The sequence below is a fragment of the Pyrus communis genome, chromosome 10, assembly GCF_963583255.1.
Source record: "Pyrus communis chromosome 10, drPyrComm1.1, whole genome shotgun sequence".
Taxonomy (NCBI): domain Eukaryota; kingdom Viridiplantae; phylum Streptophyta; class Magnoliopsida; order Rosales; family Rosaceae; genus Pyrus; species Pyrus communis.
In genome coordinates, this window is record NC_084812.1 from 25,174,498 (window position 1) to 25,202,134 (window position 27,637).

The 27,637-nt window shown below is 37.2% G+C and overlaps 3 protein-coding genes and 1 pseudogene across 3 annotated transcripts; 2 read left to right on the top strand and 2 right to left on the bottom strand.

Annotated features, from left to right (window-relative positions):
- The first annotated feature begins 10,113 nt into the window (after positions 1-10,113).
- On the top strand, positions 10,114-12,890 carry LOC137748734 (pentatricopeptide repeat-containing protein At2g20710, mitochondrial-like). Its single transcript, XM_068488913.1, has 2 exons — positions 10,114-10,451; positions 11,495-12,890. Exons 1-2 carry the CDS (start codon positions 10,161-10,163, stop codon positions 12,731-12,733), a joined length of 1,530 nt encoding a protein of 509 aa, XP_068345014.1. The 5' UTR covers positions 10,114-10,160; the 3' UTR covers positions 12,734-12,890.
- A 2,876-nt stretch (positions 12,891-15,766) lies between these two features.
- On the top strand, positions 15,767-19,302 carry LOC137748398 (calmodulin binding protein PICBP-like). The gene is made up of 2 exons (XM_068488545.1): positions 15,767-18,872; positions 18,988-19,302. The coding sequence occupies exon 1, from the start codon at positions 16,069-16,071 to the stop codon at positions 18,856-18,858; it is 2,790 nt and encodes a 929-aa protein (XP_068344646.1). The 5' UTR covers positions 15,767-16,068; the 3' UTR covers positions 18,859-18,872; positions 18,988-19,302.
- Positions 19,303-19,595: 293 nt separating this feature from the next.
- On the bottom strand, positions 19,596-21,962 carry LOC137748399 (uncharacterized). The gene is made up of 5 exons (XM_068488546.1): positions 21,827-21,962; positions 20,724-20,829; positions 20,438-20,556; positions 20,204-20,325; positions 19,596-20,065 (listed from the first exon to the last, which is right to left on the bottom strand). The coding sequence occupies exons 2-5, from the start codon at positions 20,827-20,829 to the stop codon at positions 19,762-19,764; spliced, it is 651 nt and encodes a 216-aa protein (XP_068344647.1). The 5' UTR covers positions 21,827-21,962; the 3' UTR covers positions 19,596-19,761.
- Positions 21,963-23,484: 1,522 nt separating this feature from the next.
- On the bottom strand, positions 23,485-25,759 carry LOC137748068 (pentatricopeptide repeat-containing protein At2g13600-like; annotated as a pseudogene).
- Between the last annotated feature and the right edge of the window lie 1,878 nt (positions 25,760-27,637).

The window sequence follows — 27,637 nt, forward strand, 5'->3', positions numbered from 1 at the left end:
TTTATTTTTAATTAGAGATTGTTAAAATCAAATGTTGATGAGGTTTTAAAAAACAGCAAAATTTTGATTGTGTGAAATTACATTATTGTTCATATTTTTTATTTATATTCAATTTTAACTGAAGGGTAAGAATGATAATTTTATGGGATTTGGTTGATAATGAAGGCTCTATTAATATGGACTTTAGATAATTAGACTTAACCTCTCCATTTTCTCTCATTTGTAGCTTTCCTGCTTTTGATTTTATATATTTTTTGTTTTAAGTACTTTGACTTGTTTTCGGGTCAGTAGTTATTTATCGCCAATCATATTACATGTTAGTATTTTTTTTTTCTCATTAGATTTTGGTTATTAATTAATTTTTTCTTTTAATGCTATGAATTTTGTGGATCTCGTCCTCCCTATATATAAGGAATTCCACTAAGTTTTGTCCAAAAATATACTATTAGTAAGTTTTCAATTGATAAATTCACAAAATTATACTTTCATTTTTTCGTTTATTTTTATAGTTTTGTAATTTTATGGACATGCCTTGAGGTACTTTTGCCTGTATAGCTATTTGGTTATATGTATGGTACGTTTAGTTTTGCATAACATGAATGCATTTGGATTTTAGTAGCATACATTTATTGTATGTTTATGGTACATTTGAGTTTTAAACATACTACAAAATTGATACGTTTATGATACATTTGAGTTTTGATTCATGACATTTAATTGTGTTGAAGGGATTATTTTTATTACTGTATCAAAACAAAAATAAAGTCGCCTTTAATTGAAACTTATCTATTAATTTTTTTTCTTTCTTGACATGCCGTTTACGGCAGGAAAAGATTAAATATGAATTTCACAAAATTAATTTCCTAGATATTATAGGAAATTAGTTGTAGCTGGACGAATATGGTTGTATTAAAATTAATGGCATTTGGTGTAATTTCATATCCAAAAAATGTTTAAATTTACTTTCTTTTTTTTTTTCTTTTTTTTTTGAATTTGTTACATCCTAAATTAGAATTTTGGAGAGGGGGAGATTCTGTGATTTCTAGTTTTCGTTCTACAATACTAAGGAACTATTCAGAATAAATCTCACATTGGAAGCTTAAATACTTTTTACTTGTTATATATTAGTCACTACATTTACCTTTTGTGCATTTATGACATGCATTTTGTTGCATCTCAACCTTTATAATAATCACTTGCGTAGCCATACCAATGGCTATGGTGGGCTATAGCCCAGGGAGGGTTCGTGGCAATATGTATATATATTTTAGTGTATTGTATAATAGACAAAAAGAAGTGCAAGAAGAATTATTTTTAATGAAACTAGCCCAGTGAGTATTTAGCACAACTAAAAATATAAAAATTATCATGGAAATTGTGATGTCATTTTGTTCAAGATTCAATTGACTTTATATTAGTTTCAATCAAATTTTATTAAGATTGCCTTTACTTCTACTTTGTTTTTTTTTTTTTTTTTTTTTTTTTTTTTTAAGTTTTCTATCTTCTTCTTGTGTTTTCATCTAAATATATGGGATATTTGATGATTCATTGTAATTTTTGCAGTTTGCAATCGTGAAGCTTATTGAGTTCATGCCTAACAAATTTTAAGTATACAAATATAGAATTTAAACTTAAACTTTTGTTTTTTTTTTTTTTTTTTAGCTAGACGACCCATAAAAAAAAAAAAAAAATTGATTTTAGGATATCTTACAACTCAAAACATGACACATCAAGTCTGAATAAATTTGATTTAATATTAACTCCAAGTTAACATCCTCAAGTGTGAATAAATTTTAATAAACTAAAAACCAAACAATAAACAAAAAGTCCAAAACTTATGAACGCCTCGATGCCAGACTTTTTTGGCTGATAAGTTTCTGATTTTCTGTTTTGATTATTTTTAAATTTATAAACTTAATGTCATTAGACCGGAGTTAACTATTAAGTTTGACTTGTCCTGTTTTAAGTCATTAGATTATAAAAATGATTGAATTTAAGGCAACATAATACGGATGAGTCAGATTTAAATAACCTAATCTTATACCGTTATCACTTTCATCTGCTTAGTAATTTGGTTGAGGAGGGTCACAAGAATGTGTGATTTCATCATAGTACTATCCCTCCTCATTAACAGTTATTCATATTTAATTTACTAAAAAGGATAGGAGAGACTACATGATAAAAAAAAATAGGGTAAATTACATTTTCATACCTCAGGTTTAGAGTCTATTTCAATTCCTTACAACATCTTCAAAACATTTCACTTTCATACCTTAAGTACTATTTTATTTCAAAATAATATCTCCGTTACATTTTCTATCCATTAATCCGTTAAGTGCTGACGTGGTTGCCACATATATGCCACGTGGTTGCCAAATGTCTGTCACATGGCAAAAAAAATAATTTAAAAAAAAAAAAAAAACCTGAATCTTCTAAAAAAAAAAAAAAAAAAAAAAAAAAAAAAAAAAAAAACCCAAAAACAAAAGCTAGACCCGCAACCCCCATCCCTCCCTACCCCCCAACCCAACCTGCAACCCAGAAGAAGAAGAGGATAGGGGGGAAAAAAAACCCATCTTTCATCTTCCTCCCCCTCCCGTCTTCCCCAAACGCACCGTGCACCCACCCTCCACTTCCTCCTCCGCACCCACTACCTGCAACCCAGAAAAAAAAAAAAAAAAAAAAAAAACCCAGAAAAGAAAAGAAAAGAAAAAAACTCTCCATTTCCATACAACCCAGATCCCGTCTTCCCCAATGAGTGTGGATTTAAGGAGTAAGGTGTGTAGATGAGGGAAGAGGGTGCGTGCGAGGGTGGGTGCAGAGGGTGGGTGCGCTGGATTTTTTTTTTCTTTTTCTTCTTTCTGGGTTGCAGGTTGGGCTCAGGTTGGAAGGGGCAAGATAGAAAGATGGGTGCGCGGAGGAGGTGGAGGATGGGTGCAGAGGAGGAGGTGGAGGATGGGTGCGGAGGAGGAGGTGGAAGATGATGAGGCTCCGACATTGCGCCGGGGGGGGGGGGGAGAGGTTTGACGAGATCTGGGGAGAAGGGTGTGCAGGATTTGGGTTTTCTATTTTTTTTTTTTTTCAGTTGAAGGTTTACGTATGGGGGGGTTTCGGCGCCGAAGTGGGGTGGGGTGGATCTAGTTTTCTAAGTTTTTTTATTTTTTGGGTTGAGGAAAAATTATTATTTTTGCCACGTGGCAGACATTTGGCAGCCACATGGCATATATGTGGTAGCCATGTCAGCATTTAACAGATCAATGGATGGAAAATGTAACGGAGGTATTATTTTGAAATAAAATAGTACTTAAGGTATGAAAGTGAAATGTTTTGAAGATGTTGTAAGGAATTGAAATAAGCCCCAAACCTGAGGTATGAAAATGTAATTTACCCAAAAATATATATATTGTCAAGACGGCTACAAATAAAACAAGTCACTTAATGAAAATTACATATTCTTCAAGAAAATGATCTTGCACATCATTTTATTTCTATACACCTTTCTTTTTTTTTTTTTCGTCTAACTTGAACAATTAAAGAAAAAAATAGTTCACATGATTTTTTCTGAGAAAAAATGTCACATCCCGGGCTCGACTCCACTGTAGCACGATATTGTCAGCTTTGGGCCTCGATCACGCCCTCACGGTTTGTTTTTGGGAACTCCGAAGTTAAGTGAGTTCACGCGAGAGTATTCCCAAGATAGGTGACTCATTGAGAAGTTCTGCTCCCAACCGAAATCAAGGTGTGTTGGCCATCACGTGAGGGTGACAGCCAGCACGCCTTGATTTCAGTCGGGGTGTGTCAAAAAAGTACGATATTTATTAAATAGAATAGAGCATACAAAATAGGAGGATAGCAGTGCATACATGGGCCTCGATAAATAGGCAAAGCATAATAATCATAAATGAAAAATATGACCACAAAAATTTGAAAATACAAAATAATAATTGACACACCTCAACCGGAGTCGAGGCATGCTGGCCGTCACTCGAAGGTGACGTAACAAAAGTGTGAATGATGTAAAAATATGAATAAATTAAAACCGAAGCTAGAACTTATTTAAACTAATAAAGTGAGTGCGCAGTAGTCAGTAAAACCCATAAACTACAGTGCAGACGAAACTAATTGAGTACTTAATACACAACAGGGAAAAGGCCCCTACATTTAAACAGGAATATGTCAGAATCGACGCTAATCCTCACACACCATAGGGTAGGTCAGCTATCTAGGACCTGGAGGGGCAAAAAACAGAAGGGTTAGTGGGCACAAAAATAAAGGTTTATAAAACACAGTTAATTTCCGAACATACTAACCCCTCGCTGTAAAACATGTATAGTTTCTGGAAAATCATACTACGTATAGGTATGAAATCAAATGTAAATCAACAGTAACAAGTAGTATGCCACACCACAATATCTCAACATTAACATAAATAAAATCAGGTGTTCAATTAATTTATACTAGCACACAAGTCGGAGTTGCCTAATGCGACTTGTACAATTGGCCCTGATGCTCATCAATCTATGTTAGCACATGAGTTGGAGTTGCCTAGTGCGACCTGTATGACAGGACTGAGTGTAATAATATACGCTGTAGTGCTACGATCATGTGAAGACTGACAATAATCGCGGTCACCTAAAAAGTCAGAGTCGTCTAATGCGACCTGTATGACAAGACTAGCACCTACTTAGATCCAAGGCGAGCGTGCAGTGCGGAGGTGGACATACACGTGAAGGACTGGCCCTGGCCCGGGATGAGTACTAACATCTGGGTGCAGCAATGATGAGCAGACTACATGAATATAAGCATGCCATAATGATGCAATAATTCTAATCAATATATAAACTTACCTGAACTTACCTGCACATCCCGTAGGATTATTTTAGCATTTTAAAACATTACAACATTGATGAACAGGTAAAATGTATATGAATATGCCATGACAATATATAAATCTCAACCACATAACAACATTTTTTTTAATTTAATAAATCATGGCATAATATGCATAAATCAATTTAAAAGCAATTGTGGAAACTATAAAGTTTATATATATATATATATATATATATATATGTATGTATGTATCTATCCACGAAAACAAAATGCCTACTCATTGATATGTCGATGGATCGTAGCCCCCTAGCCTCGCTTGTCCTCATACGTCCTCAGGGTAAGTCTCCCCTATATGTATACAACTAATAATAATTAGTTAATTATCACCTTCACTAAAAGCTAGGAAAAACTCCCCATAGTTTGCTTAAACAGAAGGTTTAAATATACGAAAACACTCTACTTGATGTCACGGACCCGTACATGTCAAGCACTTGCCGGCCGGTGGCCGGACGCGCCGGCTAGCCCACGGCCACACATGCTTCCATGTGCAAGGCAATGACTGATAGAAGTCTAACAGACATTAGGAATATTCCGACTAAATTGACGAAATATTTTGTTAAATAGTAACGACGTTACCTGACGCCGTTAGAATATTCTGTCAACTTTGACGGAATATTCCCCGTCTTCTCCGGTGAGCCTCGTTGTCCGCCATCTGGTTTCGCCGGAAACTGGAAAATTTTCAAACTGTCATAACTCGCTTATTTCTCAACCATTTTCAACGAAATTTATATGGAAATGAAGCTCTTGAGGAGTAGAACAAGTCTATATCTTTCAAAAGCCTTAAAATGGACGAAAAATGGCCTGAAAAAGCCTCACAAGTCTCGGCTTAAAACTCGACTCCTTGAAACCGTGCTTCTTGATGTTGTCTCCACTCCAAACTTAGCCCAGGGACTATAGGGAGTTGTGTGGATGCTTCCACAACCTTCAAAATGTTGTAACTCAGCCGGGATCACGTTGGAGCAAACTCATCTGAGTCGGAGCTTCCGAGTTGGCGAGTTAAAACTCAACCACTTCAAGATCGGTTTGTACAGTTGGGTTCGTGAGGATGAGAGGATCACGATGGTGGTATTTTTAAGTTCAATCTGTGAGTGTTTGATGAAGGTCCTTATAGTTGCAGAGAAGAGGAAGGTACGGGTGAGAGAGAGAATGACAGCTTTTCTGATTGGTGGAAAAGTGAGGGAAGTTGTCTGGTTGGGTGAGAGAATTGAGGAGTGAAATTGATTGGTGGTGAGGGATTTGAGGGCATGGGTCCAATTTTAAAGAAGAAAACAGATAGGGTTTGTACAATCGTAATTAGACGAAATCTAACGTACCCTATCTGAAATAGTAGTTTCCAATACTAAATAATTAACGCACGCATGTACAACTCTACCCGTTGCTAACTTACTTTAACATAACGTAACTTTTTCGTTACAAATCCGATTTGGGTTTAATTTGTGCTCACGCGATCATAACAAGAAGTAAAATTTAATCACGATAGTGAGGAAAATAATTTAAAGCTGCATAATCACGTCCACGTCACTTTGCCAATAAGGGCATAAATGCCAATTTACACACTCGGGAAGAAATTACATAAAAAATTAAGATCGAATCGTCACAATAATCACAAATGCTGAAATAACGTGAAATGTGAAAATAATGGGAGATCATGTAAAAGCTCTCAAAACAATTAATCGTGGAATATGAAAAACGCCATGCTTTTTATATAGACACTATAAAGTACATCGGGGCTCCAAATCACCTCGTGATTCAAAACCACAGTTCAACGTTGGATCCAACAAACTCAAATAACGTACCTGCAGTACTTCGATTTGGAAAGTGTTGGAATCTATTAGTTTATTTTTGAAATTAATTAGATATTTGATTTTGTGTTAGGTTTTTTTTTATTTTTTTTTTATAATATATATTTTATGCATTAGGGTTTTTTAGGTCTATGCCAACTATTAGTTTAAGAATTAAGTTAGTCATAATGTAGCACTCAATTTATAGCGGTCTCAGCATTCTTGTTTGTTTGTTTCCAGTTAAAAATATTTAATAGTTTCATAATTTGTTTGTTCATCTGTTTTGGTACTTGCATTTTCAACTGAAAGTACTATTTCAACAACACAAATGACCAAACTCACCTATCGCATATAGGGAGACTGGATACAAATTCACATAAAGCGAGACTGTAAAAACATAGACAACTCACAATGCTATTATACTTTCTCAATAAAGATACAATTGTATTTCATTGTACCATTGTCATCAACTATATTACCGAAAAAAATGTTAAAGAAACCATGTTTTCAGACCAAATCGTGATCACTGTACCATTTTACCTGACTATAAACATTTTTCATTTTCTATTTTAGGTTTACAAAATTCTCAACTTCCCAGTATTAACTCTTTTCCTATGGCAGTACTACTATACCGTCAGCTTAAATCCTCATTACGTACACTGTCGTCTATATATCTATCATTTTCCGAGTCATCTAGGATAAGGATGACCTCACAGCCAATCATTTTGCCTTTGAGACGTGGAGATGGCGAACCAGAGGATGCCATGTGGCATATATTTTGGCTTTGTGCACAGCTGGGTAATTTCAGTCTAACCTAGACACAAGCACTATAAATAACACTGTTAGTGGTGTTGATGCCGTACCTTGTACACAGCAGTATGGTTTCTTTTATCTTTTGACTGTCCTTGTTCTCAGATGTTTAGAACAGATGGTGCGTGGTCGAAGCACCCTTCAGTTCCTCGAAAGGAAGAGACTCAAATGCAAACCCTAATTTTTCTTTCAGATCACGAGGATTTACGTCGAATCGAATCCATGATTTACCAGAAAGAGATCCCTTGTGTTTGTACTCGTCAAGGATCTCCTCCTCCTCCTCCTCCCTAAGCTCCTGCTTCTTCACTCCAACCCTCCCTCAATACCTCGTTCACTTCCTTCTCATCCAGCTTCTGAATCCTCCACCCCACCCTCTCCGCACACTCCATCATCCTCTCCTTCTGCTCCACCATAAACTTCGTCCGAAACCGCTTCTTCTGACAGTGGAAACGACGGCCGCCCGGCCACTGCTCCATCAACCACATTCAGATCCTCCCTTGAATTCTCGGTCCCTCCTTCCCTAAGCAAATCATTCACTGCCTGCATCAGTTTATACAAGTTATCTATATCAGGGATCATGTTACAAATCACAAAATCCAAAATCTTACAAACATTTTGATTCCTCCATATGAATTCTTATACTAATTAAACCCTAAATACCCCCAGAAGCAAAAATGAAACAACAGCATCTGAATTAGAACTTACATAATCAGTATTTTTTTTTTCCCACTTGATTTCGGTTATTAATTAAGTTATTGTTTAATGCTATGAATTTTGTGGAATTACAAAAAAAGCGCCTATAAATGATGTTGAGTCCATATAAGTTGTTTACTAATTCACTTCAATCGGAATAAAAATTAGGTTGATTACTAAAATATCCTTAATTTATAATAGACAAATTTTAATTTTTTTAAACAATTACACACTAGTATATGTGTTTTAAAGAGTTAAAACTCAACAAAAATTTATGGAACCTCCACGGTTCCACTAGAACCCTCTAAACTCTCCCTCTGCATCCTCCTCAATTTGTTTCTCCGATTATCCTCAAACACCAACTCTTGCTGCTCTCGACACGTCAACCTCCCTCTGCACATCTCTCTCTCTCTCTCCATTCGGGTTTGGATCTGGGTCTGTTGGGTAGAATTTTTATGGTGGGTTGGTGATGGGTATTGGCACTTTGGCAGTCTGGGAGGTGTTGCGATGGTATGTGTTGGTTCAAGGGTGGGCATGGGTGTGCTTTGGGTGGTTGACTCGCGGAAGGCAGATGGAATGGATTGAATCTGAAAGGGTAGTTTCGATCGAAAATTCTGATTCCGAATGTTGGCTTTCATCCGAAATTCAAATACCTCATCCAAGTCGGTAATTCAATTCCGGGAATATCAGGAGTTTGATTCCTGATTTTGGGTGGAGCCCACTAATATTTGCATTCCCAAAATTTGGTAAACGCCGAAATCACCCATGGAAGAAATCGATTCCCTTTCCTTTACCTCCATTCCGGATGCGTAAACACGCCATTACTAAAAAAATTTCAAAATAATGAAAAGAAAATTAAACATTGAGATTTAATTTTTATAATTTGTGAATTTTATTGTTTGATTAACATAATAGAGTTATTAATCTATAAATGAGAGATCGTATTTAGGAAATGTTCTAATAGTGATGGTAGAGACAACATTGATGTTGGTGGGTGGTGGCGGCAATGACGGTGACGGTGACAACAATGGTGGTAGTGGAGGCAATGACAATGGATGGTGACAACGACAGCGGCGGAGGTGACAACGGTATGTGATGGTTGCATCAGCCGTGATGGTGATGAGGATGGTGGAGGCGGTGGTACCATTCATGGTTGAGTTTTTTGGTATTTGTTAGTTTAAACTCTCATTTAAATTTAGAAATGATAAATATTTACATAGAATTTAAATTTGTGAAAGAAAGGATTCTAATTCTAATTTTTTTTTTTCCACTTGAAAATTCTAGATTTCTATATTTATGAATCCAAAGAAAGGACTTGTTGCATGTCAATTTAGAAATAATAATTATTTGCATAGAATTTAAACTTGTGAATGAAAGGTTTCAAATTCCAATTTTTTTTTTTCACTAAAAAATTCTAGATTTCTATGTTTATGAATAAAAAATAATGATTTGTTGCATGTCAATTTAGAAATGATAATTATTTTCATAGACTTTAAACTTGTGAATGGAAGGTTTCAAATTCCAATTTTTGTCCACTCGAAAATTCTAGATTTTTATGTTTATGAATAAAAAAAAAAGGACTTGTTGCATTTGCATGTTAATTTATAAATTAACATAGAATTTAAACTTGTGAATGGAAGGTTTCGAATTCCATTTTTTTTCCACTTGAAAATTCTAGATTTTTATGTTTATGATTCCAAAAAATGAACTTGATGTATGTTAATTTATAAATTAAACTTTATCCAAATTTCAAGTTTACGTTCCTCATCGAAACATAATGCAATAGAATTTTTATAAAATCCTAATGAAAATACCACGTTAACAAGTGTCAATAAAATTAAAGAATTATATCAATTTCAGCAACTTATACGGGAAAATACCTCGTCATTGTTTAAGTCGAAACGCGTCGTTTCAAGCTACGGCGAATCATCATATTTCAGTCGCTTAAGCCCCAGGTTAAACCCTTCTCTGTCTCCCCCTCTCCGAATGAAGCATTCTCGGTTGATCTCGCTGTTCAATTTCTCATCTCGTTTCGGTTTCCGAAACGCACCGGGCGTTTCGCTCTACTCGACGACGACGTATCGCCCTCACAGAGAGCCCTCGACAGGCACACTCAACGAGCTCTACCGTCGGATTTCCCGCGCCGGAGATCATACAGCCCCCATTTCCCCGATTCTCGACCAGTGGATCGAAGAAGGCCGAACCGCACCCAAAGATGCATTCGTCACCATCATCAAGGAGCTCAGGCAGTACAAGCAATACAAGCATGCTCTCGAGGTACTATGTTCTGTTTGGTTCTCTGGAAAATGTGGAAATGAAATTAATTTAGGGCTTCTTATTCCGTAATTTTGTTTTTTTTTTTCTCCCCAATATACTGAGATTATGTTGAAATCAGTGAAATTGAAATGTCAATGGCTTGAAATTATGCTAATTGAGTAGCTTAATTGTGTTCCTATCAGCATTTGAATGCATATAGAGCTTCATTGCTTCATTTTTGTCTGTTTATATTATATTTATGTGTATATGTGTGTGTGTGTGTGTAGAGCTGCATTGCTTCATTTCTGTGTGTTTATATTATATTTATGTGTATGTGTGTGTGTGTGTGTGTGTGTAGATATATGTAGGAGAAGCTTTATAAGAGGATCCCGCTCCATGGAGCGGAATAGGATAGTGCCCTCGTAATGAACGTGTCATGACCGTGTATGACTGTTCATAGTTTCGTGTTTTTGCCCCCACAATATAGGGCTGCTATATGGACAATACATAGTTATGTAACAGTCAATACGAGGGCACTGTCATATCTCTCTTCAACAGTGAAGTTGCATCTCCTTAAGAAGGGGCTCCGATATTCCGTCTTTCTACAGTGCAATTAAATATCAACAACATACCGACAATTTTAAGTTTGCAGTATTGACAATTTCAATAATATCGACGGCATGTCTGCCTTTAAAGAAAATGCAGTTAACTGCAATGTAAAAAAATTCTGTGTGTGTGCACGTCTGTATTGAAGTCATAGCTTCTGAACTGAATAAATGGGAGTGCTTTAACATTAGTTTAGATGCCAATTCTGATAACGATGCTTTAATAGTCAAATAAGTCACCCAAGTAGCAAATCTTTCATCTGTTGCATCTACTTGATATTTGGATATCTGGAGAAAGATTGTCTAGCCTTGTCAGTTAGCATCAACCCATCTTCTTAATATTAGTTTAGATCCCAATTCTGATAACAATGCTTCAATATTCAAAATAAGTGTCTAGTCTAGTGAGTTAGCAAGTATCAACCCATCTTCGGAAATTTGATCTCGTTTATTTATTCTCAGATATCAATGTGGTTGTCTGACAAAAGGTACCTTGAGCTTACAATTGCTGATGTTGCCATCCGGCTCGATTTGATTGCAAAAGTTCATGGAATAGAACAAGCTGAGGATTACTTTAACAACATTCCAAAAAATTTGAAAGTTCTCGAGGTTTACTGTGCTCTCCTGAACAGCTATGCTCATGCAAAACTTGTGGAAAAGGCCGAGGACATTATGCAGAAGATGAGGGAATTGGGGTTTGCTATGACATCGTTGTCCTACAACAATTTGCTCAATTTGTATTATCAGACTGGAAACAGTGACAAATTCAATGTTCTAATGAGTGAAATGAAAGAGAAGGGCATTGTTCATGACAAGTTCACATATTGTATCCAGATCTCTGCATATGCAGCTGCGTCTGATCTTGAGGGAATTGACAAGGTTATGGCAGAGTGGGAATCAGATCCCAAGGTTCGTATGGATTGGGATAGTTATTCCAACGCAGCAATTTCTTATAAGAAAGCAGGAAATGTGGAAAAGGCTTTGGCAATGCTAGAGAGGTCTGAGAAACTATTGTCAAGTTCTAAAAGAAAGAGGCGAGCATATGAGTACCTTATGACACAATATGCAGCACTAGGGCAGAAAGATAGGGTTATGAGACTCTGGGAACTATACAAGAAGCACATGAAAATATACAATAGGGGTTATATAAGTATAATGATCTCTGTGTTGAAGATTGGCGATATTGAAAGTGCCGAGAAGATCTATGACGAATGGGAATCCAGCAATTTATCTTTCGACATTTGTATCCCAAATTTCTTGATTGGTGCTTATAGCAGAAAGGGCCTAGTTGACAAGGCTCTAGTTGACAAGGCCGAATCCATTGTTAACAGGGTAATACAAAGGGGAGAGAAACCGGATGCAAGGTCTTGGTATTATTTGGCAAGGGGATATCTTGATCATGATCAAATTGGGAAGACAGTTGAGTTGACGAGGAAAGCACTTTCAGTTGAGGGGTCACGGTGGACACCAGATGGGCATGTTGTCGCCGCCTGTATGGAATATATGAAACAGAAAGCTGATGTGGAAGGAGCTGAAGAATTTATAAGACTACTCGGGGAGAAGTGTAGTTTCCCCATAAGTATTCAGGAGAAATTGTTAGATTACATTAATAATGAGGATTCAGTCACTGTAGAAATAGGTGACCTGGAATGGGATCGTCGGAGCGGAGTTCTGAAAGAAGCTGATTTAGGTTCCAACTAACCGAATCTGTCAGATACTTATTTCGAAAAACTCCCGAAATTGTGGGTAGCAAATGCAAGTCAACTTCAGGGAGTTGTAAAGATTCTCTACCGATTTAAGGTATTACTTTTGTTTCTGAACATTAAGTTTGCTGCAATTTGAATGAACTTTTTCTTCATTCCTGAATTGTTTGTCCTTTTAAGACGGCTGCCAATTTTTATCATCTGCATTGGTTTTAGAAAGTAGGAACTATCAGCGAGGAACTTGTAGCTCAAATGGGTAAGAGCGTTTACGAGGTTGAGGGTTTTTGTTCGAATCCCTCTCTAATATATCTTAGTTTACAAAATAAAGTAGAGCTACTTATAAAAGATTTGATGAGCTGATAAGGATTAAAAAGCAGACAACTCAAACCCAATTCATATTGAAAATTGACTGCCCATGAAGATTTTTTTTTTTTATCTGACAAAGTGCTGTTAGACACTACAGAGAGGGTATTAGTGTAAGGCCAACTGCTTAATTTACTTCTACAACTATCGATCCCGATCTAACAAAGTAATTGAGTTCAAACAACATAATGTTCCTTGGCGGGCAAAATCTGTTCCCTAACACTCAAAAACTAAAATTTTAATTTATATTAAAATCTCGCTACATTTTATCCTTTGTTGGTATGATTTTTTTTTTTTCGACAAAAACTAAATAAATTTTTAGTTTGTGTGAATACACGTAGCATGAGTAAAGTGAAAATGTTAAATGAGACGGTAGTCCCTTCAAAGTATCTTTTTTTTTTTTTTTTTTTTTTTTTTTTTTTGTGTGGAGGCGAAGGGGTGTGTGTGTGTATTTTGGAGTGGGACCAAAACGTCGGGGTGATATTTTGGAGGTGGGACTCAAATTCGATTTAATCTACTTTAACGGTAATATAAAATATTCAACGGCTCAAATTTAAATCCAATAGTCAAAATAATAATATTAATTAATTTAAATTAGATCCGACACCAAACCTCTATAAATACACATCCATTTGTTTACAAATCCATAAAAAAAAAAAAAAAATTCATTTTTCTCACCAAGTTTTTTTGTTTGTTCGGAATTTGAATTTTATACACCAAAATATTTGTAAAAATAAAACAGGATAGATTATACAAAATCTAATTCCAAAATTATTAGCAAAAATAAAATCAACGAGACATAAAAAAGTTTAACAAATTATAAAGTTGGCAATGGAAATTCTAGGTCCTTTCCCGTTGGAGAAAAAAATTGCCTAACCTCATTCATATAGTGAATAGAGGAAAATATAGGGTTAAATTCTAAAATTTTAGCCCATTGAGTTGGAAATAGCCTTATATACTCTTGATTCTTAAACAATTTAAAAAAAAAAAAAAAAATCCTATTTTTATAAACTAATTACTTAAGATTGCAGAAATGAATAATAATTTTTCCCTTTGCTTCCTATTCACGGCACCTTTCCTAATCCGATGGTGTAAATACTCAATAGCCTTGTTCCATCACAAAAATTGACCTTTTATTCACAGTTGAGCAGATAAAGTCATCAAAGAAGAAAAGACACATTCATGGGCTTCTTAAACATCAATTTTAATCTAATTAGAGAAATAGTCCATCAACTTTAATCTAATTGGAACAATGATCTTTCAACTTTAACTCAATTAAAGCAAAATCCCTCAACCATAACCATTTTGTCGGAAGTTGATTGACGAAAATAACTAGGTTTTTAGTCGACAAACTCCAATTAAGAGAGTTGAAGGGCTATTATTACAATTTTCTCTATTCATTATGTACTCGTGATTTCTTAAAACAATTTTTCAAAAAAAACAAAAATCCTATATTTATAAACTAATTACTTCAAATTGCAAAAATAAAATGGGCACAAAGTAGTTTTGGCCTTTGCTTTCTATTGACGGCACCTTTCGCAAAGGTGACCTTTTATTCACAATTCGGCAGATAAAAATCGTAAAAGAAAAAGAAAAAGAAGAAAAGAGACATTCATGGGCTTCTGAAAAATCAACATAAATTATTAACCGCCCACTCAAGTGGGCCCATCCCACATTCTGTACGTCACAACGTTGGGAGTTCAGACGGAGGAGGAGCGTCTGTTTTGTAAACGGGCATTTTAAGGCATACTAATGGGGCCCACTACCGCCGACAGTGGCTCTTATCTTTTTGCAAAGCGGCCGTCCAACCACCCGTTTCCTGCATTTCAAGTCAACAGTTTCCGACCAAAACCAAAATACAAGAAAATTGTGCTCCGTGTGAAATTACCATGATACCCTTCTCCACGTTTCATTTTTTCCTACTTCTTTGTGGGGTGTATTCTCTACATTTAACTAATTTAACTTACAATAAGGAGAAGAGGGGAGGGTTTGGACTTGGAACACAGTGAGTTAAAAAAGAAAGTCTTAATCGTCAATACAATCTACTATTTAGTTTCAAGTTAAACGAGTATTTTTCAAATATCTAACTATTTGTATTATAACATTTGGAGATGAGCCGTGTTCCCAGAATACTGAAAAATTTATCATTTGGTAGGTGGCTCATCTACCCCGGAAAGGTGCAATAAATATTCGATCCTACTAACCATCTATCCAACTAATTGAAAACATAGTTGCTCACCCGTCACGCCCATGCAATACGTGAAAGAGAAAGTAGGCATATAGCATGTCTAGTGTCACAAACGTTCTCTTGACCAACCGGCGATCAATGAATATATGGTCTTTAGTATTGAATCTAATATCAAGAGTACAGAATAAATAAAAATATTTTGATGCGTTAATCTCAACTATTGATATCAAATCCAATAGCCGGTGATCATGAATCTTCTTGTTCTTCCCATCCAAAGAAATTACAAGAATGGAGGGTATTTATGTCAGAAAAGCAAAATATGTGATCTAAATAAACAATTGAGTGCCATATGTAGACTTCTCATGTCATAAGCTTCATAATTCAATTCAAAAAAGGCCAATAACTTAGCACGCAAAAACAAAAGAAAACAATTCATAAAAAAAATAAAAAATAAAAAAGGCAGAAATATAGGACCCAAAAGGTACCTGTGGGTGCATGTCAGCGTCAGACACTTGTCTCAGCCTTATTCGAAATATTCATCATCTGCCAAACAAGCAGAAAACCAAAACTAAGAACTCCCAAGGAATCTCTGCTTCTTTGGCTTTCAAGAATCCCATTCCTCTCCTTTCCTTTCCTTTCCAATCCGATGCAATCTTTCCACCCATAAACAAAGCATGGGACAAGAGGGAATTGCTTTCCTCTATGAGCTTTGAATTCCCCACCTCAAGGGGAAGACATAGTCCAACTTGGATGTTGTCTTTGCTTCTGGTTTTCCTTTCAATATGGTCCAAAGAAAGGTGCCAAACAAGCTTGGAATCCAAGCTGATCATGATAAATTCGAGAAGCGGTTTTCGAACCTGAAGACTTCTTCTCAGTTCCAAGATGGGAAACACAGAGGAGCTGATTTGAAGAAGAAGATGAAGAAATCTAGATCAATCAAGCTTTCAGATGTTGAGAGCTTGAGATCATCACCTTTGAGGAAGAACTCATCTCAGCCAGGAAAGCCGCCACCGCCGGCTCTCAATGTTCCAAACACTGCGGCTTCCCCTCAGAAGCAGCCCCTGGCCAAAACAACTTATGGCTCGCCAAACTACATGAAGCCCACCAGCTGTTCTCATGCAAGGAAGGAGCAGTCACAGGTTAGTCTTCGAAGTTCTCCGCCAATATTTTCGGATAGTAAGAACCAGAACCGAAAAAATTCGGGCAGTTCAAAGCTTAGCTCTGCTTCTAGTAAACCTGAAAGAATTTTAGCAAGGACATCTAGTTTGAAGCTTGTGAGGACTTTAATAAGGTCCCCTGGTTTTAAGCCAGCAAGAGCTCCGGCGAGAAAATCTTCGAGCGTTGCTCTTTGTGCAGATGTTAATGTTCAGAGAGAAACTTGTTCTTCAACACTGAAGGATACAAAGTTTCCAGATTATCTGATGATTAGTCCTGGGGGAACTGAAGCTGAGGGAACTTCAGTCATGAAGGTTTGCCCGTATACGTACTGTTCCCTTAATGGACATCGTCATTCACCTGTGCCGCCATTGAAGAGTTTCTTGTCTGCAAGAAGACGTTCATTGAAGACCCAGAAGATGATGAAATTGCAAGCTCTAAGTCCCCGTGGAGCAAAGCGATGTAATGATGGAGTAAAAGAAATTGATTTCCAGCAGATGTTTGATGAGAATGACAAAACAGCTGTGAAAGAAGCTGATTTGGATTTCTTCGTTGAAATCTATGCTACAAACAAGGAAGATGACACTGAGGCAATTGGAAGGAAAGCCGGAGCTGATTCTGTAGGAGAACAAGATGATTACGAGGGTCCTGTGTTTCCAAATGCTGCAAGTGATGAAACAGAAACAGTAGATTCTGCCAACAACCTAGTTGTGGAGAACCTGTCGGATAGATCACTGCATTCTGAGAGTGAATCTGAGGCAGAAAACTTTGGCAAATTTCCTGAAGATCGAAAAGAAGATGCAAATGAAGACTACGGATCACTGTCCGATCAAGAGGAAAATTCCACTGGAAGCTGCTCAAACGAGAGCAACTCTGAAGACCTTTCAAGCACTGAAATGGATTATTCCAGTTCTGAAACTACTGACATGGAGTGGGAGGAAGGGCAATTTTCCACTGCAGTGCTTGATGGTTATGAATCTGGTCCAAATGCGGGGTGTTCAATAACAATTCAAGATGCTGATATGCATGAAGAATCTCTGATCAAGTCTGATGCAATGAATGGTGACTACGATAATTTGGTTCAGGATTTTTATGTAGTACTGCAGAATGATGGTGATGTCAGTGAACAGGATGGCATAAAAAAGAATTTTGAGATTCTAGAATCTAGACACATGCACGAAAGAATGAGTTATGACCAACTTTCCTACAGCGATGATGCATTCGAAGAAGGCAGTGAACTATCAGAGACGGACTGTGTAGAGATATCTTCATCTTCAATGGAGGAGCCAAATGAGGAACTACAAACAACTGGCAAGGAACTTCAAGAGCAGAATGGAGTTGCTGAAGCAGAGGATCATGAAATCGATTCTCATCTTGGAGATGTTGAAAGCAACTGCAGCATTGTGGAGACAGGCAAAGCTTCAGATAACCAACCAAAGAATGCATTTCATGAGGATGAAACAAGTACAGTGACAGGAGACCGAATTTCTATTCCCTCTCAGGATATGAGCGAAACAGATGATGCTGAAGCAAATGAAGGATGCAACGGGAGCCCTGATAAAGGGAATTCAGAAACAGATCAAAGCGTTCCAAGTGGTGGCATTGGCTCAGAACCCAAACTCCCTACAGTGGTTTCTGAAAATAAAATGGAAGCAGTAGAGCAAATTGGTGATGTGAAGCCATCACCGGAGATTCAGCTTTCTGATTCGGTGCACGATGCATCTGAAGCTGATGAAGATGAGGTCAAGGTTGACGATGATGACAATTACAAGAAGACTGAACCTCTCCAGGTTAATGACATTGCTGAAGATGGTAACCTGTCCAACGGGAAGTACAAGAAGCCTATAACTTCAAGTTCCAATGAATCTGAGGATCAGAGTGATTTAAGGCTGAAAAAATCAGGTATCTCCAATAGCAACACAGGACAACCTCATACTGTGGAAGTGAAATACAATTCAGAGCCAGAAGCCACAAAAAATTTCAACATGGCCAATAATAGCATTAGCCCTGGGATGAAGAGAAAATTTTCCGAGGCAGCAAGCAACTTCGAACAAGAACTTCCCAACACCTACGACCACTGGAAAAGAATCAAATGCAAGAGACTTAGCATGGATGAGGAGGAGCAAAGGAAGTTCAATCCAAGAGAACCGAATTACCTACCTTTGGTTCCTGACCCTGAAGCAGAAAGGGTTGACCTCAGGCATCAGATTATTGATGAAAAGAAAAATGCAGATGAATGGATGCTTGACTTTGCACTCCAGCAGGCTGTCACAAAACTTGCTCCAGCAAGGAAGAAGAAGGTTGCACTGCTTGTTGCAGCTTTCGAAGCGGTCATGCCAGCGCCCAAAGTGGAAAAACATCTTAAGCATCCCTCAGCAGCCTTCAGTCACGCAAGACCTATGCAAGCTTGTAGCTGATGATAGTTACTGAGGTAAATATATAATTACCATTTCAATCCTTCAGATAGTTAATTCCAATAGCTGTTCGTGAGCTCATATTGTTAGTACCATATAACAAATAGAACCCATTCACATATTGTTGTGCAGGTGAAAAGACTGCAATATCGATAATAAGTTACTGAAGCAAAAACACAAGAACATAGGAGAAATACATTTCCAGCGGAACAAAACTCACCGTTTCTTGGCTACTGTCAGAATTTCTGAAGAGGAAGGAGGCAGCTTCATGTAGTGACGATTCGAGAGTGGTTTCTCCTAAGCTCAGCAGATATATAGATAGTGTAGTTTGATTAATAATATATGTAATGACAGTTTAATGTTACATGGTGTGAGTTGCTACCATCTTTCCTTTGCTGTTGTACTAGGCACTGGCCTCCAAAACAATATATATGGTTGTTTGCTTAATATGCATGTCAAGTGCCAACTGACTGCCATACTCACATCCAAAACGTCATTCTAGCAACACTAAAGGTACAACTAATTTAAAGCTGCTCGTGCATGCATACGGGGCTTCTAGCTCAAGCGGTTAGGAGCATTTAGCTCCACACTCGAGTTCCTGTATTCAATTCCTTCTCTCCCAATATCACTTGTGTCAGGGAAAACAAAAGTTGCTCTTGCATGCTACAATAACTTACAGTTGTTCACATGATACTTATATCCACAACGTCTTACCATTGCATTGTAAAAAACGAAAACAATTATAATTAAGATTTCCCAGAATATCATATATAAACATAATGAACCCAATTGGAAACACTTGTCAAAATGTATAATTCCTATAACATGGGACTCTAGCAAATAATTCTCAGAACTCAATTCACAAATGTCAAATAATTACTCACAAAATTACAACAACAATCTCGTCTATGGTAGATGTACGTTGACTGCAGGACACTTGACAAGAAGTGACTGGAGTTGTGCAAAGTGATTGCCTAGGCCACTAACATGTGATATTTTCTCTGGCGAACCAACTTCAAGAGAATTAGTAGTATCAGAGATTTCACTATGTTCTCTATCTTTTTTCGCAATCATATCATCGTACAAATACCCGAGGGCATCTTTCGTTGAAATAGAATGCACAGATTCAAACAATCTTTGAAATCCATTTATTTGTTCTTCTGTTTCAATCAACTTCTCCTTTAAACCATCTGGAAGGCAAGCCAGCGCACTATGGATGGAAGATACGCCAGAATGGATAGAGAAGAAAACAAAACTAAAGTAAGATATATAGAAATTCCAAACAGTACAAAGATTTATGCAAGTGAGACATTACTACAACAAAATAACATTTGCTTCTTTATATTACCTAGTAACACCTCTGACAAGACCCCAGTTGTACCCAACAAGGACCGATTTCTTAAAGCCAATATTAAATCCCTCTTGTGAAGAAGCTTCTTTTCCCGCTATTACACCATCACGGTAACCAGTCTACATATTATCAACAAATTAAGCACATATTAGAGAACTACCTGAATCATGCACGTAAAACAACTAACTAAACCCACGTAATGACGAAAGTATGTCTGAACTGTCAAACAACCGTATGGTATTGGTTATGTCTCCTCTGCCATTCCCTGCCCAAAGCAGATTGTTCATGCAATTCATCGTCAGAAGCACACCAAGATGCATCTTCATCACACGGCTCAACCGTATCATGGTCTGCAAGAAAACATTAAAAAATTACTTACCACAGAGAACATCAAAACCACAGCAGTTATACACTAACGCATTTACTTATCTACGGCTGACTATAAGATGAAATTAACAAATATTATATGTGGATCACTGTTATACGGAAAAAATGGTGCTTTAAACAATTAAAATACCGTGTAGATCACTTTCTATACTGTTCACACTGGGTGTAGGATCCAATTGTATTTTTTCTAGGCTTAAACTTTCTGAGTAGAGCTCATGTGCAAAACTTCCCTCCATCTGGTACAGCATAAAGCAAACACCAAAATCAAAATTACCATAAGAGCAAAGACTGATGTAACATCGAGCTTCTAAACACTAACTTTAACAGGAAAATGTACAAGAAAATTAGAAGAGGAATGTGTTTAAATGATACAATCCTAGAACATAAAATCCAGAAGACGTAAAGACCATGACCACCGGAAAAAACCAATGCAAATTACATAGCCTCAAGCACAAAGCTAATAAGAGCATAGTATATTCACCAAAAGCTCAAGAACACTACAGCTTCAACCTGATACATATTATGTCCGGCCCTGAAACCTAGGACATGACTTGGTCGTGGATTATGTTACGGGAAAATGGCATCTATTAATACTTTTAGTAGTGTCCCGTCGTTTTAGTTTTCCTTTGATTCCAAAATTTACATAACCTAAAACAATGCAAGTAACCATGTTCATATCCTCGACTACAACCGAACCTCCCCTTCCCTCCAAATGCATTTCCCCATCACAGATACTATAATAATATCACATAGAACATACTGGTCCTCAATCTCCATGACTAAAGACGTATAATTAATATCCATCACTCCAAAGGGACAAATGCCATACACACAACCACAAAGGAAAAAATACCACTCTGTTGGAGTGACACACGGTGCACTCTCGTTGCCATACTTGAATACAACTTCATCAAATTCCATTTGATCAATCCGCAATCGCATGCCAAGCAGAAAAAGAAACATAAAATCCAACATTCCATTCAAATGATTCCATTGAGATAAAACTTTCAATTTCCAAAAGGTTGTAGTAATTGAACTCAATGCATACAAAACACTTGAGAAATTCAACTCTAAACATCTCAATTAACGATCAAAATTAAGATTAATCGTAAAACAATTCAAACAGTTCTAAACAATCGTCAAGATTATATCAAAATAAATCACACCACCATAAAGTTACAGAGAGAGAGACAGGGAAAACGAAGGAGATGGGTGAAAGAGAGTGAAACTGACCTGGAGAAAAATAAAAAAATGGAGAGAAGGAGAAGCTGCAGAGGTTTCAACACTTTGTTAACGCCGACTGGTTTTGGACCATGCCCCTTCGGCTTGTGGAAGAAGATGACATGGATGCACCGTTTCAGCCTTTAAGAGTGTGCTCGAATAAGATAAAAAGAAAAATCCAGATGTCAAATAACCACTGGCTGGAACACCAACTTACGTGGAGTTCCCGGAACCCCGAAATATTTCTCCACTCTCTGAGGAGCTGGAGAAGATTTGTGTAATGGTAGTTGGGCCCTTTACGGGCTTATGACGTGCTATTTATTTTGGATCCCGCTTCTTTGTTTTTCCACTTTTCATACACTCTCATTTCTTCATATGTGTACAGTCATGGTTAAATCACGTCAATATTTTATATTAATATTTTTTTTGTCTTATTATCTTTATAAAAGAAAATTAATATAAAATGTTGACGTGGTTTAACCGTGACCGCACAAAATAGGAGGGGATGAGAGTATATGGGAAGTGGGAGGGCAGAGAAGCCGGGTCTGTAACACAATTCTGCAAAGTCAAATCTAAGATCGCCAAACCACGGGGGGATTTTTGTGTTGGTGGACCAACTTGGGTTGTACATATTTTTGTACTACAATTCTATACCATTTTAGGTGGTATCTGATCTGGATAGTCACATCGTCTGAAAAATTTGCAAATCCCAAGGAAAGAAAGGAGAAGACTCCTCGTATACCACAATCATTATTTAATTAACTAGTTTTTCTCAATTATTAGTTTACTAAATAATGAACTAAATTTAAAAATCTGATCAATACAAATGATGTGGCTATCCACATCAAATGCCACCTAAGGTGGTATGAAAATATGGTACAAAAACATGGTATGAATAGCATTACTCATTTTTCCTTTTTCTTCTTTGCATTCTAGTGCGAGCACCAATTTTCCAACCGTTACATTTACAATTTAATCCTCTAACTTTATTGTTTATTGAAAAAAAGTCTTGTATTGGAAGCCACTGGAGATGCACCAAGAAGCCGAGTGAAAAATAAATGGACCCGACTTCTCTGCCCTCCCACTTCCCATGCACTCTCATCCCCTCCTATTTTGTGTGGTCATGGTTAAGCCACGTCAACATTTTACATTGATTTTTTTTGTTTTTGTTTTTTTTTGTTTTGTAGAGATAATAAGACAAAAAGAAATAGTAATATAAAATGTTGACGTAGCTTAACCGTAATCGCACAAATAGGAGGGGATGGGAGTGTATGGAAAGTAGGAGGGCAGAGAAACCAGGTCCTTGTGTTACCCTAACATTCTAACCATGCTTTCTCTTCTTTGCCTAAACTTGCAAAGCCCCTATCTACCATGCTTTCTCAATCAAGCGTTGGATGCCAGAACAAGAAAGTCGATCACTTGGAGCAATTTCCATACTTACCAACGACAAAAAGTCGATCGTTTTGAGGAATTATATTGCAACCAATCGCAAAGCAGACTCGTAACAGGTTGGTAAAACCAGGAGAGAATCTCTCTTTGCACCCAATGCATAATTGTCCACTGTAAATTGAAATAAAGAAACATAGGCATGATAACAATAAAGTATGCATTACTCTGTGGGCTTTGTTTTCTTTTTTGTTTCCAAGAATACCAAGTTTTATCGAGGAAAATCACTCGACTGTTGCATCTTCCAAGATATCGATGTGGTACAATAAAGTTAGTTGGGATTCACCGTGTTTTTCATCGGACTCAAGATCACAAGCATCTTCAACATATCCAGATCATTTCATCTGTTCGAGGAGCAACTTCAAAACATAATGTATTTCTTTCCTTTGAGGATGCCGTTTATCTTTCACTAGGAAAACATGCACATGGCCCTGTATTTCAATCCACCTGCAACCTGGCTGCTTGATAACTCCCCGTTGCCTTATCGGCTTCCTTACTCGTACAACATCAACCCATTTCCTGAGCTCGGCATACATGTTTGAGAGAAGAACATATGGTCCAGAGTTCCTAGGTTCAATATCTAAGAGTTTCTTCGCCACATACTCCCCTAAGGTAATGTTACGATGAACTTTACAAGCAGCAAGCTAAGACCCCCATATAACAGCATGAGGTTCAATTGGCATGCCCTCTATCAAATTGTTGGCATCATTAAGGCAACCAGCTCGACTGAGCAGATCAACCATACATGTATAATGGTCATTCAATGGTACCAAACCATGTTCCTCACTCATAGAGTAAAAATAATTTTTTTCCTTCATCAACCAACCCTGCGTGGCTACGAGCGTATAGAACACCAATCATAGTGACATGGTCTGGTTGCTCATCTGATGCCAACATTTTTCTAAATATTTCAAGAGCTTCAGTCCCGTAACCATTTTGTGCATACCCCACGATCATGGCATTCTAAGAGACATAATCCATTTCCAACATGTTTATAAAAACTCGACAACCATCTTCAACAGATTCGCATTTCATATACATGTCTATTAGAGAATTTCCGACAAAAATATCAGGCTCTTCACCAACCTTGAATTGACATCCGTGCTTCAATACGTGTACATGAACCTACCTGCCAAGCTGCAGATCAACAAGATCTGCACAATCATTGAGCAGATTCCCAAATGTATAGTGGGTTGGCAGAATAAACTCCATTTTCAAAAGGAGAAAAAGTCCAAGGGCTTCTTCATATTCCCCATTCTGTGTGTAACCTACAATAAGTGTGTTCCAAGAGACTATATTTCTTTCCATCATCCTTGAAAACATCAATCCTGTGGCTTTTACGCTTGCTGATTTTGCATATCCACTTACCATGGAAGTTTCTGAGGTAACATTTCTAACAGGCATCCCATCAAAAATCCATCTGGCTTCTTTTACTCTTTTGCATTTTGCATACATATCAACTATTGCATTGCCTAAAACAAGATCATTCCTGTATTTATCACATTTTACAACACAAGCATGCATTTGCTAACCTTCCTTTATTGCAGACAAGCTTGTGCATGCACTCACCACAATGGCTAATGTTAGTTCATCTGGTTTGAACCCACACTCCATCATCCGCACAAAAACTTCCAGGGCTTCACTTGCTGGGCCATTATGCTGATAACAAGTAATTAAACTGTTCCCATAAACATTATTCTGATCATTCATCCTATCAAAAACTCTTTTTGCACAAGAAGCACTTTAACACTTATAGTATATATTGATAAGTGCAGACCCCATGTATACATCTGATGAGTACGAGGATTTCGCAATTAAAGCATGAATTTGGACACCCATTTTCAACTCTCTTAAACCTGCATAAGCACTAAGAGCACTACCAAACGAGTATTCATTTGGCACAAAATCCTCCCCATGCAGTCTAGTAAAATATTCCAAAGCCTCTTCAAAACGGTCATGCTGGGCAAACCCTGATACCATCGAAGTACATGAGCACTAGTCAGGCTCAGTCCTTAACCTAAAAATCTGCACAGCCACATCAATTAGACCTAACTTCGTTAATGTGCTTATAATGGAGTTCCAAGTGAAAAGGTGTTCCTTTCAAGCATTGTATCAAGCAATTTGCATGCATCATCCAAGCAGCCATATTTTCCATAAGCATCAATGAGCCTATTCTGTAATTGTGAGTCATTAAAAATAAGTATGTAAATATATTGTAATTATTAGGAGTCCTTTATTAGGAATGATTAATTGTTGTGTCCCTTATTGATTATTGTTTCCATATAGAAAAAGTTTGTATTTGTATATATTTCAAGGAAGTAGTACAATGAAAATTATCTCGTAAAATTCTATTTGGCATTAGAGCCAAGGCTGCCGTAACCCTAGTTTTTCCGATGTGCTCAGTCAACTGGTTTTTTGCAATTCTTCTCATAGAACTCAGTTGGTTGTGTGTGTGTGTGTGTGTAATATTGCCGCGTGTGCATCAGCGTGGTGCGTCATCGATTCAACATGCAAGTACAGTGTCGGCTTTGCAGATTTGTGTAAAGCAAAATGGCATCTGCGGAAGGTAGTGGCGTGTTGAAATTGGAGGGCAGTGTTCATAACCCAACCAATAATCCAGTATTGAATCCTGTCTTTATTCAGAGTGATGCATCTGCTGTACCAAACACCGTGAAACTAAATGGATCGAATTATCCTCTTTGGTCCAAGGTTTCAGAGATGCACATTGCTAGACGAGGTAGGAAGGGCTTTGTGACTGAGAGTACCAAGGAGCTTGCTGAAGATAGTGTTAAGTATCAGATATGGGAGACATGGAATACAATAGTAAAAGGGTGGTTGATCAATTCCATGGAACTTGCTATCATGGGATTTTTTATTCACTAGCGTACTACTAAAGAAGTTTGGGAAGAGGTGGCTTAGACCTATTATGATGGTTCAGATATTTCCCAAATTTATGAATTGAAGGTTAAATCTTTCAGACTCCATCAAGAGGGTCTGCCAGTTGGTGTGTATTACGCTGACCTCAAGTCCGTTTGGCAGAAGTTAGATAAAAATAGACCAATCAAGATGGAGTGTGTTGTGGATCTCAAGACCCTTTGAGAAGAAATTCAAATTGACCGTCTGTTTTTTTGGCGGGTTTGAATGATATATCTGATAAAGTACGTAGTGATATTCAACGTACTCAACCCTTACCATATGTTAAGGAAATGTTTTTAGTTGTTCGACGTGAAGCACAACGACATGCCACTATGATCGGTGGGAGTAACAACCAAAAAGGGCTGCCAACCATGGCCATGGTTTCTCGGCTAGTTGGTGCCCCTTGTCCTAATAATCATTCTAATCAATCTTTGAATTCTCATCCCTTTACCTGAGAAAATAAAGATGATTTGAAGTGTACTTTTTATGGACAAACCCGTCATACTGAGGATACGTGTTTTGCCAAGCATGAGGTGCCTGATTAGTTTCCAGATTTGAAAATAAATTGCGTGCAAAGGAGCATGGAAGTGCGGGAAATAATAGAGGCCGAGACCACTTCCAATGACTCGAGTCAAACCTTGTTGACTCGTCCTACCTATGGTAACTCGTCCGATACTGTAGCGCATGTTCTTTTGGCCTCCGATACTAAGCATTATACATGTTGGATTCTGGACTCTGGTGCAACGGATCATATGACATAAGATAAGAATATGTTTCAATATATGACAACATTTCACAAGGAATATATTGCCACCGCCAATGGTACTTGTGCCCCTATTATTGGTGCTAGCACCGTGTATCTCATGGCCTCTCTCCCTTTACATCAATGTTTACTTGTTCCATTTTTATCACATCATTTACTTTCTATACCATAGGTTACTGAACAATTGGATTGTGTTGTTCTAATGTATCCGTCCTTTTGTCTACTTCAGGATATTCAGACCAAGGAGATAATTGGGCATGGCACTAAGAGAGATGAGTTGTACTATGTGGATGATGTCGTTCCTGACAGAGCTCATGCAGTACAAGTGTTCCGTGATAGTAATCTATAAGAAGTATGGTTATTGCATCGTCAATTAAGGCATGCATTTTTAGATATTTAAGGCATATGTTGCCTAGTTTATTTAGTGGAATAAATGAATCAGACTTACATTGTGAATGAAGTATATATTCTTGCTAAAAGCCATCGTGCTTCGTTTCCTCCTAGTATGAATAAAAGACATTTTCCGTTTGATCTTGTGCATTCCGATGTTTGGGGGCCTTCTCCAGTTACTAGTTCTTCAAGAATTCGGTGGTTTGTTACATTTGTTGATGATTACACTTGTATGACATGACTTTATGTGTTAAAAATAAAAGTGATGTTACTACCATATTTAGGTCATTTGCTCAGATGATTCAGAC